This window comes from Lacerta agilis, chromosome 14, assembly GCF_009819535.1.
Source record: "Lacerta agilis isolate rLacAgi1 chromosome 14, rLacAgi1.pri, whole genome shotgun sequence".
NCBI lineage: Eukaryota > Metazoa > Chordata > Lepidosauria > Squamata > Lacertidae > Lacerta > Lacerta agilis.
The window spans coordinates 11,468,498-11,486,094 of NC_046325.1; the positions used below are offsets into that span (position 1 = coordinate 11,468,498).

The window sequence follows — 17,597 nt, forward strand, 5'->3', positions numbered from 1 at the left end:
GAGGATGGGGAAACTCTGAATCCAACGGCCGCTTCCCAGGTATGACTCAAGTTCTATTGTGTGTACTGAATAATCCCTCCTTCTACCTGGCCAATCCTGCTGGCAACACCTCCTCAGCCAGGATTGGGCGGCTGCTGGAGTAGGTGGAGTCCGCAGGTATCCAACCTGGGAAGGCTGTTCCAGACACAATTGCCAGGAGCTGAACCATGATCCAAAGGGGCTACTCGCAACCACGCAAAACGAGCACCCCATTTGATTTGGGGAACATTCATTGTTTCAATAGCATATTGAGTATTAATGTATTTCGATGCAAGTGCTGCCCATCTTTCGAGAGGTGCTAAAAAGGAATATTCCAAAGCAGCCCAATTTGGACAGTTGTTTTCAGTTATGGGTCTCCAGAATTGTGTACCTTACAGTAAATATGCTTGGTGATACAATTCTAAGACTCGGATCCCAAATCCTCCTCATTTTATCTGTATTTCCATTTTTGCATAGATATTCTTGGAACTGAAGAGCCGTAAAGGCATTTTTTAAACAAAGATTTAATTTAGAGAAAGAATTTGATCGATATGTGAATTGGAATTCCTTTTAAGATATAAACTAGTTTAGGTATTACGTTTAGTTTAAGAAAATTTTCTTCTTATTAAGTGTTCCCTAGTGTTCAGCTCAGGCCTCAGCAAAATAATGTAACATTTTGGGGAAAAGATGCAACCCAACAAGCCAGCACTGGAGGCTAAGATAGAGAAGATCTCCACAGCCACCATGTATTTCCCCTTTGTGCTCATGTAGGAAGGAACAAAGGATAACCAAACACTGCAAAAGACCAACATGCTGAAAGTGATGAACTTGGCTTCGTTGAAACTGTCAGGTAATTTCCGGGCCAGGAAAGCCACAGTGAAACTGACAATAGCCAGGAAGCCCATGTAGCCCAAGACACAGTAAAAGAAAGTCACAGTCCCCTCATTGCACTCCAGTACAATTTCTTCAGCCATTGACTTCATGTCAGCATTAGGGAATGGAGGAGAAATCACCAGCCAGAGAGTGCAGATGAGTGCTTGGATAAGGGAGCAGGAGAGGACAATAGAGTTTGCCAGTCCTTTCCCCACCCACTTCCTCATCCTGGATCCTGGTTTTGTGGCCATGAAAGCCAGAACCACAGTGGTGGTTTTTGCCAGCACACAAGAAACAGCCACTGAGAAGATGATGCCAAAAACAGTTTGTCGGAGGAGACACGTCACCTTGTTAGGATATCCAATGAACAGTAATGCGGAAAGGAAGCAAAGCAATAGGGAGATGAGCAGAGCGTAGGTGAGGTCCCGGTTGTTGGCTTTCACAACGGGAGTGTCCCTGTGCTTCACAAATATTTCCAGGACCAGTGCCGTAAGGAAAGCAAAGGAAAGAGCAGAGCAGGCTAAGCTGAGGCTCAGAGGTTCTTCAAAGGACAAGAATGTTGTATGCTTGAGAATACATATAGTTTTATTTTTGCTTGGATACTTTTCATCTTCACATTCATAGCAGTCATTCATGTCTGAGAAAGAAAAACATGGTTCTTAATTCCAAAAATATGAGCATCATGCTTGTAAATACATAATTTGTCGTTGTTGTTCAGTCGTTCAGTCGTGTCCGACTCTTTGTGACCCCATGGACCAGAGCACGCCAGGCACCCCTATCCTCCATTGCCTCCCGCAGTGTGGCCAAACTCATGCCAGTCGCTTCGAGAACACTGTTCAGCCACCTTATCCTCTGTCGTCCCCTTCTCCTTTTGCCCTCCATCTTTCCCAACATCAGGGTGTTTTCCAGGGAGTCTTCTCTTCTCATGAGGTGGCCAAAGTATTGGAGCCTCAACTTCAGGATCTGCCCTTCCAGTGAGCACTCAGGGCTGATTTCTTTAAGGATGGATATGTATACATAATTAAAATAATTTAATTATTAATTAAACATAATTAAAATGAATATGAATAACATAATTAAAATGATTTAAAAAGCATACAAGGAGCTCCAAACAATGGAGATTGAAAATGATGGAACTATGCTCTTCTCACCTATCTGATGTAAAATACTGATTGAGGCAAAATGCAAGGTGACAGAGACCCTTCCTGTTCTCTGGCTAAAAGCCAACTCAAATCATCCTCTCACTGATCTAGTTGCTCACACTTACTTCCTCCCTAATTAAGAAGTATTTGTGTAATTCAGTCTTTGCAAATTTCGACATTTGAAGACTTAATCAACACCTTTCAACTGTTTTCTGGAGTTAAGTATTTCACACTTCTCCAAACATTACGGCACAATTCTTTGAAGTTCAAGGGCATCAAAATACAGGTTTAAATATGTTACCAGAAAGTAAATGCACATTCAAATATTATTTGGAAGGGGGGGGGGAATAAGCCTAAACACATCTTAAGAGAAAATGCAGGGTTAAGTATTTAATAAATCAAACGAATTATGGGCAAAAATATGTGAAAGTAACTGGGATTCAGCCAACTGTATCCAAAGTGTCAAAACAGATTTCAAGGACTGTTGTAGAAGATGATTTCACATTTAGGGACCAGTACTATGCGAACATGATGGTGTAATCCAAGACTGCATAAAGTGCACCAGATGCAAAATGCATTCAGGATCAGGTCTGTCACTGCTTGAGCTAGCCAAAGCTTATCAGAGAGAAAACAAGCTTTTAAAATAGTGTTGGGGTTACACCACCCTATTCATTAGCTTAATTTAGGCTGGGTTTCCAAGTCATGTGACCAAGCCGAATAGCCTTCATGTATTGCATTGTATTCTTAGTACCTTACCCTGGTATCAACCCTGATATGATGGCATATTTCCAGCTGCTACAGAAACCTCCTGGCTCATCTGAATATCTACTTTATACTAATCCTGTTCAACCTGGTGGATCTTGCTATAAGATTCTTCCTTAATAACAGCATTCAACATCCACAATCACTAATAATAATAATAATAATAATAATAATAATAATAATAATAATTTAATTTATATATCCCACCAATCTGGCTGGCTTCCCAGAACTCTAGTGTGAACCAGGGTTTCATCCAGAGTGATTCTCCAAACTCATAACAATATATTCAATATCATCAGAATTTATTTAGGATTCACTTCTTCAAGTTGTCAGTTAACATATTCACTTTGAGTGTAACTGGAACCAATTACAAATTCTCTCTCTCTCTCTCTCTCTCTCTCACACACACACACACACACACACACACAAACAAACAAACTTTCATTATGACCCTCTTCAGCAAGATTTCTCAATATTTCATGAACTATCAAATGGAATCTTGGTGAATACAAGATTTCATATGCATGTTCTTGATCAGTGGCAACAAGCTATAAATATTTGCGTGTAGAGGTCCTCAAGTCCACCCCCAAGTAACTCACACCAGACACAGAAATTTTGTTAAGGTTAAATGGCATAAAAATTTGGCCACAACCGTTTTATTAAATTACACCATGTGAGTGGTTGCTTAGGCATTGGTTTGACTATGTCCCATCTAGGGGACAGGCTGACTTCCAACCGCTTCGTGGAAGACAGCAAGAGGGAAAACACTTTGGGGAGAGTATTTGGGGGACGGGGCGACCAAGACCCTCCCTCTCCCTTAATGCTCCCAGGGGCCCTTGCGTGGCCCAAACCCATGACCTGGGAGGACAAGCATGGAGAGCCCCTGGATTCCTTTAACGGAATTCCCTGCGCAGCAGCAGCAATGGAGGGGCAGGCACGGCCAACCACTTCCCCTCCCGCGATCCAATTAAATAACCAATGCCTAACCGCCACCGAGCAAACGAGCTCGCCGCCAACCACTCACAAACCCAGCCCATCCTTCAAGTTTGAAGCCACGGCTTGCAGCCAAGTGTCACACTCCAAAGGTGACAGATGCACCCCATCCGGCCGGAAAAGGGTTATTGCCTTGAAGGTGATTTCTGGGTGCGCGATAACTGCTCCGCCCAACGACAAAACTTTTTGGGCTGCCGCTGCCGTAACCCGCTTCCTAGCGCTTTCCGTAGCCGCGGGACGATGGCTGTCACGCCAGACACGCCTTTGCAAAAAATGCGACCAAAATACTTTAGTGGTCGGCAAAGTCGACACCAGTTCCTCCAAATCCTTCAGGATTAAGGAACGCAACACCAGGCAGCCCACCGAAACCAAGTCATTTTCCCCCAATTGTATCACAATGGCCGAAGGGGGGCCCTCCCTTGCCATGAGAGTCCGCACCATCGGGAGCAGTTCACCCCAAAGCATCCCCCGTCTGGCGAACCAGGACACGTGCACATGCCGAGGAAGACCCAGAGCAGGTCCCATTCCTGATTCACGAGCTCTGACACCGGCCCAGTGGACAATGCTGTGTCCCAAAATCCAGACGCGAACCACTGCTAGGCCTAGGAGAGATGAAAAACAGGCAGCATAAAAATTTGGGAATTTTATGGTCTCCCTCGCACATAGCCCTTATAGGCGTCAGACTTCCACCTTCCCAAATTCTTGATTCTTTCGACCGACAGGCCCCAGTGAGCCGCAGTAGTTGCTGCCCCTATGCGGAAAGAATGGGGGGCAAAGTTGTTAGCCGGGAAGCCACAGGCCGACAGAGCCTTACGCAAAACCATAGCGAACTGTCGCCTCGCCAGTGGGGCGCCGTCCTGATGGATTAGGAATGGGCCGTCCCCAGGGCTTCTGATGGCCATAAACTTGGCCGTATCCTTCACTGGGCACGGGCCAGCCTCTCCAGTAGCCGGAAGGCGGAGAAGCGCACCCCTGCCCAGCTGGTCCGTTTTCGAATTCCGAATAGTGAGGACCAGCTCCGATGTAGACAAGGCGACGTCCTGCAAAAGCAAACCCCTGGAAACCGCCCCTTGTGTGGCTTCGAGAACCACCTCTCCAACCCGGAGTGCCCCAAAAAATGCGATGGAAAAAGCTGCTGCAAAAAGCCTAGCCTCATACTTGGACCAACAAATGGAAGTTAAAACAGCGCGTATTTTTGTGAGGACATCGAACGTGATGGGCCTTCTGGCTGATGCCCTCGGGGGACGGAGTCGTCCCCAGCCTTCCAATGCTTTACGCACCAGGAAGGATGCGCCAGGGTCCTTGTCAAAGAAAGCTTTTGAGAAAAAGGAGATGGCAGCCGAGTGAATCCGAAGCGTCCTTGGGGCACGTCCCTGCTGAAAAAGATGAGCTAAATACTTAAGCACCTGGGAAGTAGAAGGCGGCGACCGCACCGCCACCTGCCTGGGCAAACCGATAAAAGTTACGAAGTCACTCCAAGCCTTATTGTACGCCCTCAGTGTAGAAGGGGAAAGGGAAGCAGCCACACCTTGCAGAACTAAGTGCTGCCAAGGTTCCAGAGATGGACTGGAAAAAATTCCGGGAATTCCTGGGCCTCTGGAGCCAGGGAGCTGAAGCGCTCCATCTGGAAACGGGACAGAGCGTCAGCGATCTCATTAGATATCCCTGGAACAAAACGGGCTGAAAATACAATATTATTCCGCAGGCATTGCAGGACAAAGGTCCTGAGCAGGGCCGATACCCTCGCGGAGCGAGAGGACTGTTTTGCAAGCACTGACACAACGGCCTGATTATCGGACCAAAAACAAACTCGGCGGTCCCTAAACTCGTCCACCCACAGGTGGACGGCGACCGCGATGGGGAAAAATTCGAGGAAAGTTAAGTCACGGGAAATTGCCTCGCCTTGCCACGTAGGTGGCCAGTGTTCGGCGCACCAACGGCCCTTCCAATACAAGCCGAAACCCAAGGAACCAGCCGCATCAGAATGCACTTGAAAATCGTTGTGCAGGTTCAATGTATCCTGCCACAAGGATACCCCGTTGAAATCTCTCAAGAAAACCAGCCAGTTCCGGAGATCCGATTTGACGTCTGCCGGGAGGCGGGTGAAGTGACGTGGGGAGCGAAGGCCGGCAGTAAGCCTGGCCAATCGGTGACAGAAGGGCCTACCAGGTGCCACAACCCTACAAGCGAAATTCAGGTGACCCAAAAGGGATTGGAGCTGCCTCAATGTCACCTTGCGCAGGGGAAGTAGAGCCTCGATGATCTCCTTCAGATTCACCAACTTGGCATCTGGCAAGCGAGAGGTTTGCGCAACGGTATCCAACTGGATGCCCAGATAAATTAACTGCGTGGACGGACCCTCGGTCTTTCCGGCCGCCAGGGGGACCCCCAATTCCTGAGTCAGGGCTGTAAAAGCCCGCATCAAGGCTGCGCAATCCTCAGTATCGTGCGCCCCAACCAGCAAAAAATCATCGAGGTAATGAGTCACCCCTGCTAGGCCGGTCTTGTGGCGCAATGCCCAATCCAAAAAGGTGCTAAATGCTTCGAAAGCCGCACAGGCTATCGAGCAGCCCATGGGCATAGCTTTGTCAAAATAAAATGACCCGTTGAACTGAAAACCTAAAAGCCAAAAATCTTGCGGGTGAATGGGTAGCAATCGGAATGCCGATTCTATATCGCATTTTGCGAGCATGGCGCCAGGGCCGTATTTTCTAATCAATTTAATTGCGTGATCCAAAGAAGCGTATTTGACCGAGCAAAGCTCCTGAGGGATGGCAGCATTTACCGACGTACCCTCTGGACGTGATAAATCGTGAATCAGGCGGAATTCACCCGGGGCCTTCTTGGGCACAATCCCCAAGGGGGAAAGATGCAAGTTAGGGAACGGGGGAGCGGCAAACGGGCCCGCAATGCGGCCCAAAGAGATCTCTTTATCAATTTTCCTAAGAGCCACTTCGGGCATTTCCGAAATGGATTTTTGGTTTGCAGGATTGCGTGCCACGGGAGACGAGGCTACCGGAATCCTGAAACCCAGGGAAAAGCCTTCCCTTAAATAAGTAGCCGCCTTTTGATCAGGATAAATTTGCAACCAGAGTAAGAGATCAGCGATACGGACCGGCGTGGGGGCCAGAGACGTATCTACGCTATTTTGCGGCACCTGCTGCTGGTTGAGAGGGGGCTGCCTTAGCAGCTGGGCGCGTGCCCCCTCTTCCCCCCCGAAAGGGCCGTTTTCCCGAAAAACAAGACGAGACGGGATGGTTGCCTCCACACCTGTCACAGACGTGCGGGAATTTGCAGGATGCGCGCTGGCAGGTCCCCTTATTAAAATCCCAGCAACAAATTCTGCGAGGTGCCGGAAAAGCCGCTGCCTTTGCCTTCTGCGGCTCGGGGGTCTTTTTCTCCATAAGGGGGGCCACATAAGTGGACCAGACGTCAAGATCCCTACGATCCCAACGCGCCGAAGTGATCCTGTGGGCTCTGGTCCTGAACTTTTTATCATACGTGATTGCCGCCGCCTCCCCCGCCATTGCATAGGCCGAGCGCACGATAGACTGATACACAATCATATGCAGGGCTCGTTTGGGGTAAGCAGCTACAATCACGCCCGCGAACACTTGGAAGCAATCAAGCCAATGCTCGAAAGTCTTCTCCACCCTATCGAGCCTCGCGCGTTTTCTGGCTGAGGCGGTTGTTCTGTCCTGCCCATGTGGGCCATCCTCCGGGGGGGCCAGTTTGAAGATGTCCACATAGCGTCCTTCCAAAATTCTAGTGCGAATTTTAGAGGACAAGTGGCAACCCGGTATAATGTCTTTTGTCCTGTTGGTGGACACCATGACCTCAGGTACTGGTGCACCGTCCAAAAATTCCTGAGCGGCTCCATATTTGGCCCGGTGGGCGTTCGCCCTCCTGCGCCACGCCCACCTAGGTAGGCCTGAGGCCATTTCACCGAAACCCCAATAAAGCTTTGAGGAGTCGACAGACTCCTCATCCGAACTTGTGGAAGACGAACCTGTAGTTGAGGAGGACGACCCGTCCCGGGACTTCTTGGCACGCTTCCCGCAGCAGTGCTTGTGGCGGCGTTTTCCCCCCTTTGAAGCCTTCCGCGGCATCGGTAGATTGTCCTCGGAGGACGACTCAGACTGACGCCGCTGATGAGAAGCACCCGGAGTGGGGGCCATGGATGCAGCCGTGGTGGTACCCTTGCTCCTCCCGGACTGCCGCCGACCGCCGCCTTCCTTGTGGCATCGCCTGCCCGAAGAAGCCTGCGTGGCCACGTAAGCGCTGCCTTCCGAAGAGGATCGAGACTCAAGGGCCGGCTGCGGCATACCTGAAAACAGTGAAACAGAACCAGGCGGAGAAGGTGAATCCCGTGAAGTAGCCGCGCGGTGCTGCGATCGACCCCCCCGCCTGCCCGTGGCCCGGGCCCGCCCCCTTGTGGCGGTCCTGCGACCGCGCGCCCCCCTCCCCCGGGTGGAAGCCCGGGAAGAGGGTGGACCCGGGGTCGATGGCGCCTGGGCGTCCGAAGACAGGACCCCGGAAGGCGGAATGCCTTCACCCTCGGCGCTACCCGAGGCATCTGGTGCAACAGCGTCGGCCGTCAGCGAAGGCCCTGTTTGGGTACTTGATTGCGGCGCGGCACGTTGCATAATGCCGTCCATATCCGATGAAAAACGGGCCAAGGCTGCCGGATCGCTGGCCAGGCTGGCGACGAAGGACTGAATGCGCTGCATAGTGTGCGCCGGGGATGTAGAGCGCAAGGCCTGGGATGGGCCCTTGATGGCCCTCTTGGACTGGATAGGCGATGCCTGGGTTGAAGGCTCCTCTGACGCCATATAAGCTGCGTGCAAACCAAAGGAAAAATGCGACCGCTGAAGAGGCCGGTAGCTACCGGACCAGCAGGCGTCGCCTCCCGTCCCGCCACAGGAAACAGACCTGTAAGGATTTCAGAGAAAAACAGCTACAAAAATAAAATGAAAATAGTTTTTTTTTTTTTTTAATAGAATAAACCTATCAAAGTACAAATGGCCCCTAAGGGCAGCAGGCCAGCTCAGATGAGAAATACAACGGCGCAGCAATAAAACCAGCCACCAGTGGGCAGCAGAGGGAAGCAACAAAGCAACGAAATTTATTATTATTATTATTATTATTATTATTATTATTATTATTATTATTATTATTATTATTATTATTATTTTTGGAGGTGTAGTAGCCCAGGCCGGCCACTGGGGGCAACGGAGAGGAGCTCCAGCAAACTAGGCCTGCCGAGCAATGAGCCGGGTGGCCACTAGGGGCAGAATCGACGAAAGGCAGCCGCAGAAAGAGGCTGCACGGCAATGGCGCTTCCAGGGGAGGCTGGAAGGTAAGGAGACCGAGAAGGGCTCACGGGGAAAAAACCAGGCAAGCGGCGCAGCGCTGGCCGCTAGAAAGCGGCCGCGTGGGGTTCGCCGCTGCCTGGGACAGCCGGCAGAAGTAGCGCTGGTCGGCGGGAGCGGGGAGGCTCACTTGGCTGAATCCCCGCTAGGCCGTTCGGGTGGGGGGGGAGCCTCCACGCGAGGAGGCGACCAAAACAGCGGCGACAACGGTGGCAGCAGCACGGGCCCGGGGCGCGTCGTAACGCGCGGGTTCCGCAGGGCACGGAGGGGGCCCTTGCCTAGGCCCTGCCCGGCTGCTACGGAGCAGGCCAAGGCCGCGCGCTTCGCTCAAGCGCGGCTCGTTACAGCAGGGGGGGCCAAGCGGGAGGCGATGGAGAGTCCCGTAAGCGGCCGCCAAACAGCTGGGAAGCGGCGCGTGGGCAGCCGCTTCCCCGAACAGAGGGGGGTGTGCCTGGGCGCGCAGCGAGATAGCGGGGAGCCGGGCGAGCGGTCACCGCTCGGCTGGGAAGCGGGGTGAAAAAACAGCAGCTTCCCCAGGCGGCAACGGCTCCCAACGCACCAAAGGGGCTAAAGGAAGCGGCCCAGGGTTAGCCCGGCGATGGCCGCCTGACCGGTAAATAAACCGGGCGAACAAGGGGGGAGGGGGGTGGGGGGGTGGGGTGGGACAGGGAGTTAAGGACTGGGCGAGGGCTAAGGTAGAAGAGGACAAGGGAAATTTAGAATCAAGGTAAAAGGCCGGGAATACACAGCAGTCTCAAATAATATAAGGTCAATACAACCGTAGCAGAAGCTCCAGACTGGTGAACAGATCGGATCCGATGCACGCAGCAAAGAGGGGCAGTTACTAAGAACGCCCAGTATATATACCCCTGACCTGTCCATCAACATTTTGCAACATACTAATCTCCCCAACAACTGCCTCGGCCCCTATCAATACTCTAGCTAACAGATTAGATCCCTCCCCAAAACTTTAGCAGGGTGTCTTGCTAGGCCCCAACCGCAACACGTGCTCTCTATGAAGGAGAACACGCTATACAGTAAACTTCTTACCCTCCTGGTGTGAAATCTTCCCTTCTGGACATGGAATGCAATCGTAGCAGCAAAATGCTTCCCCCTCCTTCATCTTCCTGCAAAAACCAGGGCGGCAGCTCTCACTACATACAGACTTGGGCTGTGTCTAATACACAAATGAAAGATATATATAAAATAAGTGGACTCAAAAAAAGCTAAGAGGAGAAATTAAGCTCTTCCTTAAAAGGGATTTGTTTGGAACAACAACATTCATTTCAGAAATTCACTTAATAGCTTGTTTCAATTCCATTTGGACTCATTTTCTGACATTTCCCAGTGACTCAGTGTGTAAACTCCAATAAATTGTTGCTTTTTTGCAGTTACTGTTGTGTTAATAATGATTTTAGTATCCTCTATAATAAGGGTTATAACTCTGTATGCACACCTCTTTCTGCCAATGTGACATTAAAGGGTTGTGGTGGTTTCCCTACCACAAAATAAGCCTCAAAGTTATAAACCTGCTATTCTAAAACCTTGAAATATGGCATGTATAATCTGCTTTGTGAGGTGTACAAATGTGTCAAAACTTTATACCAATTTTGTAAAAGGAGCCACAATGTAGAAAGTGCTGAAGTTGACATATGGACCCTTTTAAAACTGAAGTATTTATAGCTGCAATCCATAGGTCTCAACTTGCCCGTCTAATCCTTGACAAAGGAACTCATTCAGCAAACTTCCCTTTATTTATTCTCCCCTCACTGATGCAGGACCCCAGAATTGTAATGTGAACCAGGGTTTCAACCGGACTGATCCGCCAAACTCATAGCAATATATTCAATATCATCAGAATCTATTTAGGATTCACTTCTTCAAGTTGTCAGTTAACATAATCAGTTCAGTTTGAATGTAACTGGAACCAGTAGAGACTGGGCAATTAGGTTATAACATTAATTCATAGCTTGTACTATCTTTAATCCAATTTTATAAGGCTGAAGAATGTACAATGAAATTATATTTGCATGTTATGTTAAAGTGTTCAAAATCACAAATGGCTGATGGTTGCATCCTACCTGGTTAAACCAACGGTGCCATTTTATGGCTCCCTCATTGATGGTCAATGCTTGCTGTGGAGGAGCCAGGGAATCCACCTCTCCTACCTTCACTCTGTGAAAGGATTGGTTGGAATAAACAATCCAATTGGTAATATCAAATCCAGCTAGTATCTCCCCATTCTGGTCCAAGGAAATCTTATCCCCAGCACTGTTGTTAAATGAGATACCCCTCAGAAAATGATGGAGCTGGGTTGAAAATGAAAGAGAAAGTATAGAAAAGGCTTCAATTTAGTAAGAGACAATCATGATGTTTACTTTCATGTCAGGTTTACAAATATCCACCTTTCATTTTTCTATTTATAGATATATGAGATTTAAGCCAAACCTTTCTCACATTTGGAAGTTCATTTCAAATTACAGATTCTTAAGATCGCCCACAAGAAATGCATGCACAGCCATGAAAAACTGGGTGCTCTGTTCATTTTGTTTCCTAAAATATATCACTTGGCTCTCTATAGACTTTATATGCTATGCTATGTGATACATTATTCCTTTGATACTCAAGCTTCAGAGCTCAATGGGGAATCAGGCCCCTGGTCATCTAAGAGGTTGGTATGAATAGTTGAAGGAAAATTTAAAAAATAATTAAAATTCGCAAGAAATGAAATGAAAGGAGATTATAATATGTCAACACCCATGTGACTGGGAAGGCTTTCCTAAACAAATAGGTTTTAAACAGGTGCGTAAATGAATACAGTGAAGGTTTCTGTCTGATGCCAATAGGAAGGGAAGTCTAGTAGGCTGAATTTGGAGCTAGAAAAGCATGTGGAGAAGTTCCCATCAGTCACTATGTGCATTTCAAGAGAGATAAAGTGACTATCTTATCGCCAAAGGGCAGGGAATTGAAGAAGTGGCTTTGGCGGCACCTGTGGAAGATTTCAAGAGCATTATTGCACCCACATTGCTGACCCATAGGAAAAGTAACTATTACCAAAGGGATAAAACCAAAGGCTTTTGAACCTCTTTCAGGAAGGGTGTTTAGCGCATTACCTGCCACAGGGATTGTTTGTCAAACTTCATTCCTCCACTGATCATTACTGGTCTGTGTTTGACTCGGGATGTAGACATGGCATGAGAAGCATGGGCCACAGCATAGACAGCATTGTAGATGTTGTAGCTGTGGCTTGTCATAGTCATTTCAAAGAAAGGACCAGGAAGATTCTCCAGTTCCTCTTGCCCAGTGCAAATATCTCCTGTCACACTGCCAATAACTTGATTAGGAAATACACAGCCAAATGCCTGTTGCCAGAAGTCCAAAATAAAGCCATCTCCTTTTGGGCTGGAAGGAGTTTTGCTCTTGACAAATTGACGAAATCCGGGAGGATCATTTGAGTGAGTGTTGAATGAGAGAACCCCATGGAGTATTTCTGTATCCCACGTCCGTTGAAAGACAAAAGAAGTGAGCTGCACCTGGGCTGTGATAATCCACACTTTACCTTTTGGTGTATTTGAACCTTGTTCCAGTTCTGATAGGTAAGGCAACCATCTAAAAAATGCCAGAGCATACGATTCTCCATGAGCCAACACTACATTGGCTTTGCTATCATTTATTTTGTCATGGATTTTTGCCCCTATTTTCAACATATTGTTAACTTCAGTGACATAAGTATATTTGTGACTTCTTTCTATGAAGGCAAAACAGATGCCACTCTGGGAAAAAATGGGAACCACAGTTTGCACAAATCTTTCTGCATTCTCATCAAAGAATGTTAGGATCCCAATCCATATCCACCTGAAATGCAGAAGCAAAGACAGGATCCCCTGATACTGGTGGGCTTCCTTGGGTGTCATCTGGTAGAAGAGAAGGCCTGGGGTTTTATCATTCATCACTGGAGCAGGGCCATATATGAGCTAAACATGATTGTGGCAGGAGGAGAAAGAGACAGAAGCAACAATAACTTTTAGACATTTGATTTGTTTATTAGAAGCTTCACTGGGGCAATTTCCAATTGGGGATTCCAATCCTTCATTTTTGGCTGTGCATGCTATTTTTGTTAAGCCAAGCTACACTCAGATGCCAATCAGCTGCTATCATATATCTGAATTCAATGTTTCAGTTTTTATTTAATTATAGCAATGGGTATTGAGATGAGTATCTGTATGGGATGTAAGTATTGATATTATCATTTCCACCCTCTCCTCCATTTCTCCTCCTCCTTGTTAATGCAAAACACCTGCTAAAAAGCCCACAATGAGAGTATATATATCTGTAATCAAACATGGCTACCTTGCTAAGCTATTCAGTTCTTTATGCTTAAGGCAAGAAATTGTTTCTATAACTACCTGTAAGTATATAATTATGAATCCTTGCATTAATTTTGTATTCAATTGTATTTAATCGAACATCTGGAAATGTATTACGATGACTCTAATGAGATTTTGCTTGGATTATTATTAGTTAGCACTAATAGATACATTAATGGATCGAGACTACTGAGGAAGCACAGAAAACTGTGCTCAGGGAGTAGGCTATCCGCCAACCCCAACAAATTGGCCCTGCCAGGGGCGAAATAGCAGCTCTTTAACTTTATGGACTGCTAGGGCGAAACGGGGATAGAACGCTGGCACTCTGTCTTCCATCTGCACTTTACAGCTACCAGGAACATCACTGAACCTACTTACCTTCTTCTTGAAATTACTTAAAAAACAAGAAAAAACAAAAATTGAGTCAAGAAGTTGAAAGAACTTAGTAAAATCTGATATTGCAAGTTCAAAATGTTTTACAGATGGCACTACACCGCACAAAGAATCTCTAAGATGTATAAGGCTATATCCAATGCTTGTTGGAGGTGTCAGGAGGTTGGAGACCATTACCATATTTGGTGGAAATGCAAAAAAATAGACCAATTTTGGAGGGAAATACATAGTGAGTTAGAAATTATGCTATCAATAAAATTCACGAAATCCCCTGAAGCTTACCTACTGGGTATAATCGGCCCGGATATTCCGATTAAAATTTATTTTTGTACTCCTCCGCTGCCGCGAGGATTCTGGTAGCAATATATTGGAAACAAGAGGTCGCCACCAATAAAGAAGAATGGCTCGTGAAAACAATAGAATTTTTAGAACTGGCAGCCTTATCGGAAAAGATAAAAGAAAACCCTAGGAACAAAGTGGTGGAGGAATGGGAAGGGTTGTTGAGATATCTAAAAATGAGGTGTGATCCGAATATGGGTTTTGCCCTGTAGCAGCTCTTGCAGGTATGAATAAATATATCTAATGGAAAAGGGAATGCTGTAAGAGAAATTGATATAAAGCAAAAGATATATGTTGAAGTTTCAGAGTTTAATGGAATTTATTTTAATGATATAATTTGAAGAAATGGGGTATAAGAAGAGGGAAGTCAAGATAAGAAAAGAAGTTGCACAAGTCTTGGAACAAAACAAAGGAAAGAAGAGGGTGAAGGGATAATGGAATTGAAGGAAGAGAGGGAGGTAGGAAAAAAAATAAGAATAGATGTAGGAGAGGAAAATTTTTGTTGTAAATATTTCCCTGTTCCCAAGACATTAGGAAATTATAAAGTCTTGTGCGATAGGACAATTATTAGGTTTTTCTTTAAAAAATGTATGTAAGTATAATTTATATTATTATTATTATTCTTTGGGTTTTTTTCTTGTTTTTCGAATGTATGATGAATGTAAAGCTTGTTGATCTGTGTGTAAAATATGTTTGTGGTAAAAAAAAATCTGATATTGCAAGTTCACTTTATTTTAGATAACTTGTAAGTTTTCATGGCACGTTGTAAGTAGTTGTCTTATTCACAAAACTTGATGAATGGTGAAAAATTGCTTTTGAACAAGAATATTTATTGTGTGAATAATTGTCACCTACGTGCTCTACGGGTTGTACTACTACTGCTATCATATATCAGGCAATGACTAGGCCAAAAAGGATATCTGGAGCAAAAACATATGTGCTATCAAGATGGTTTCTTACCTTGGATCTGTCATTAGCATGGCCCACCTGATTATATGAAATATGCACATTAATTTATCCAAATCTCTCGGGATGTGTATAGCTCCCATGACATGTCAGAGATATCTCTCTCTCACCTGTGGAACTTTATAGATATCCAAGATGGTTGCCATCTGAAGTGAAGTTTCGGAGTCCAGTCCCCCAATGATGGCTATCAAGTTTTTCTTGATGTCACAGATGTAGTTGGGGACAAATGTTTCCAGGGTGGATATGAGCAACATTGTGGCATGAGAGGTCCATTTGGCATTGAAATAGCTGTCATAGATGTGGAAGCCTAAAGTGACATTGGGTAAGAGCTGAGGGTTTTCGTTGATCTCCTTCACTGCAAATTGCAAGGCCAGGATGTTCTGGTAATTCTTAGGCACCACTCTAAGAAGAGAGTTTCATATTCTATCAGAAGGCCATTTAACACTTTGTAAATTTACCACAACACAGTTATACATTATCCTCATTACTATTATTTATTACTGAATTTCTTTAACGTTTTGTTGCAGGGGAGGAACCTCTTGAACAGATGTCACTAAAAGTGAGCCACCTCTTCGCCTACAGTGGTAGAAAATAGATGTAGGGGGAAATTGTATGGGAAGGGAAGGGAACACAGATTTTAAAATGTCCATGATGTACAGTTTTAATGCAGACTTCAAAATCTGTGTAGAAGTCCTGTCCTTATTTCATTCTCTTGGGTCCCTGAAGCAAAAGTGATGCAGTTATTTCCACAACTATATTATATGTCTTCATATGATACCCGGATGTTTAATTCAGTGGGGAAAGTGGCAACATTGTATTCAAACTAGTGGAGATCGTTCTGACCACATTTCTCCCACACCACATCTCTTTCTACACAATCAGTAGTTCTGCCTCTAGGACAAGGGTGGAGAAGTGTGGCCCTCCAGATGTTGCTGTCCAACAATTTCCATTATTATTGATGCAACTGATCGAGTCCAACAACCACTGAAGGCCACAGTTTAGCCACCCCTCCTCTAAAACTGGTTACTCCAGTGTCCAAATAAGGAATCAAAATGCATAAGTGAAATTATCCAGTTCTTACTGTAGCTCTTCCAGCAATGTTGGTGGGGGGGTTTTGGTGAAGGCTATTGAAATGGAGACGATGATGCTGTGAGAGGCTATGCCACCAATGATGAGGTCTCCTTTCTGATGATACTGATGAAGTGGAGTGTATGGATCATGGATGTTGCATTTAACAATGGGAGGTTTGGATATTGCATGATGAAGTAGAATCAGCAGCAAGGCCAATAATGCCACCATCCTTGGTACATTTCGCCCCTATGCCCTAAGATGCCCCTAGTACTATTACAGCTTTTGAGACTGAAGTAGTCTGACCTAGTTGGCCTTTTAGTCTCCTCATATATCTGAAATCTAGACTGTGAACACTGGGGGGAAAATAATGATGACACTGAAGGATACTTGCTGGTTTCTGATTCCTAGGTCTAGCTGTGATTGCTGGAGGTAATATATTTTTTAGCATGCTTCTCCAACCTTGTATCCTTCAGATGTTTTACATATAATTCACCGCATTCACAGCAAGCTGCAGGTGTTGGGGGTTATGATCCAAAACAGTCCAAGGGTACCAGACTTTGAAAGGCTCAGTTATAATACCCTTCACAGACTTTCTCATTAGCTTTGATAGTGTACTGTGCAAGTCCATGAGGTGCTTGGACTAGTGGGAACATTAATTATAGTTCTTTTGATAATTAAAGGGAAGTGTGTGTTTTTCTGAAAAGAAGTTTTCATTTCCTCTTAGCTGCATAAGATTTTGAAGAAGAAGAAGAAATACTGCAAATGCAATGCTTTGGTCTCAAGAGAGAGGGAGGAAATGAACATGTTTGATCACAACACTGGCCTCTTGAAATTCTGATGTGGAAAGAAGAAACCTAAGGAATGGGGGGTGGGTTCACAGCATTAACACCCCTAAAGTCTTTAGTGTCCCCCCCTTAGTGTTAGCCTTTTATTCAAACAGACATTCAAACATTGCTCTCTGACTCTTTCTCCAGTTTGCTGCTTTATTTCTAGGTCACACCACTGCAAACTTTCAACTCCAAACCCAGGCTCTGTCCATCCAACCAATTGAGGGAAGGGCCCCAACCATTTTGTGTCTCACATAGAGCCCCCTTTCCCTTGTTCTCCTAAAGGCCCATCACCCAGGCAATCACCTCAACACAGGAAGGTAGCCTAGCTTGTATTTTAATATTTCTGAATCCAGGGGTTAGAAGGATCTGACATGCAGCCCACGTCCCCCTGTCCCAGCCCAAATTCATAACAGTACATAAAATGATGTAATATTGAATGGTAAAAGATACAACAACATGAAATAGCAGACT

At 46.0% G+C, this 17,597-nt stretch overlaps 1 protein-coding gene across 1 annotated transcript; it reads right to left on the minus strand.

The window, feature by feature from the left end:
• Positions 1–623: 623 nt before the first annotated feature.
• On the minus strand, positions 624–16,524 carry LOC117057434 (vomeronasal type-2 receptor 26-like). The gene is made up of 6 exons (XM_033168278.1): positions 16,307–16,524; positions 15,336–15,627; positions 12,274–13,074; positions 11,242–11,469; positions 10,211–10,337; positions 624–1,528 (listed from the first exon to the last, which is right to left on the minus strand). Exons 1-6 carry the CDS (start codon positions 16,522–16,524, stop codon positions 624–626), a joined length of 2,571 nt encoding a protein of 856 aa, XP_033024169.1.
• Positions 16,525–17,597: the final 1,073 nt, after the last annotated feature.

Coding starts and splice junctions, on each gene's coding strand:
- LOC117057434 (XM_033168278.1), bottom strand. CDS start 16,524: ATGGTGGCATTATTGGCCTTGCTGCTGATTCTACTTCATCATGCAATA. Junction 13,075..15,335: donor ATATCTATAAAGTTCCACAG/GTGAGAGAGAGA, acceptor CTCTTCTACCAG/ATGACACCCAAGGAAGCCCA. Junction 10,338..11,241: donor GGCACCGTTGGTTTAACCAG/GTAGGATGCAAC, acceptor TTTGTGTATTAG/ACACAGCCCAAGTCTGTATG.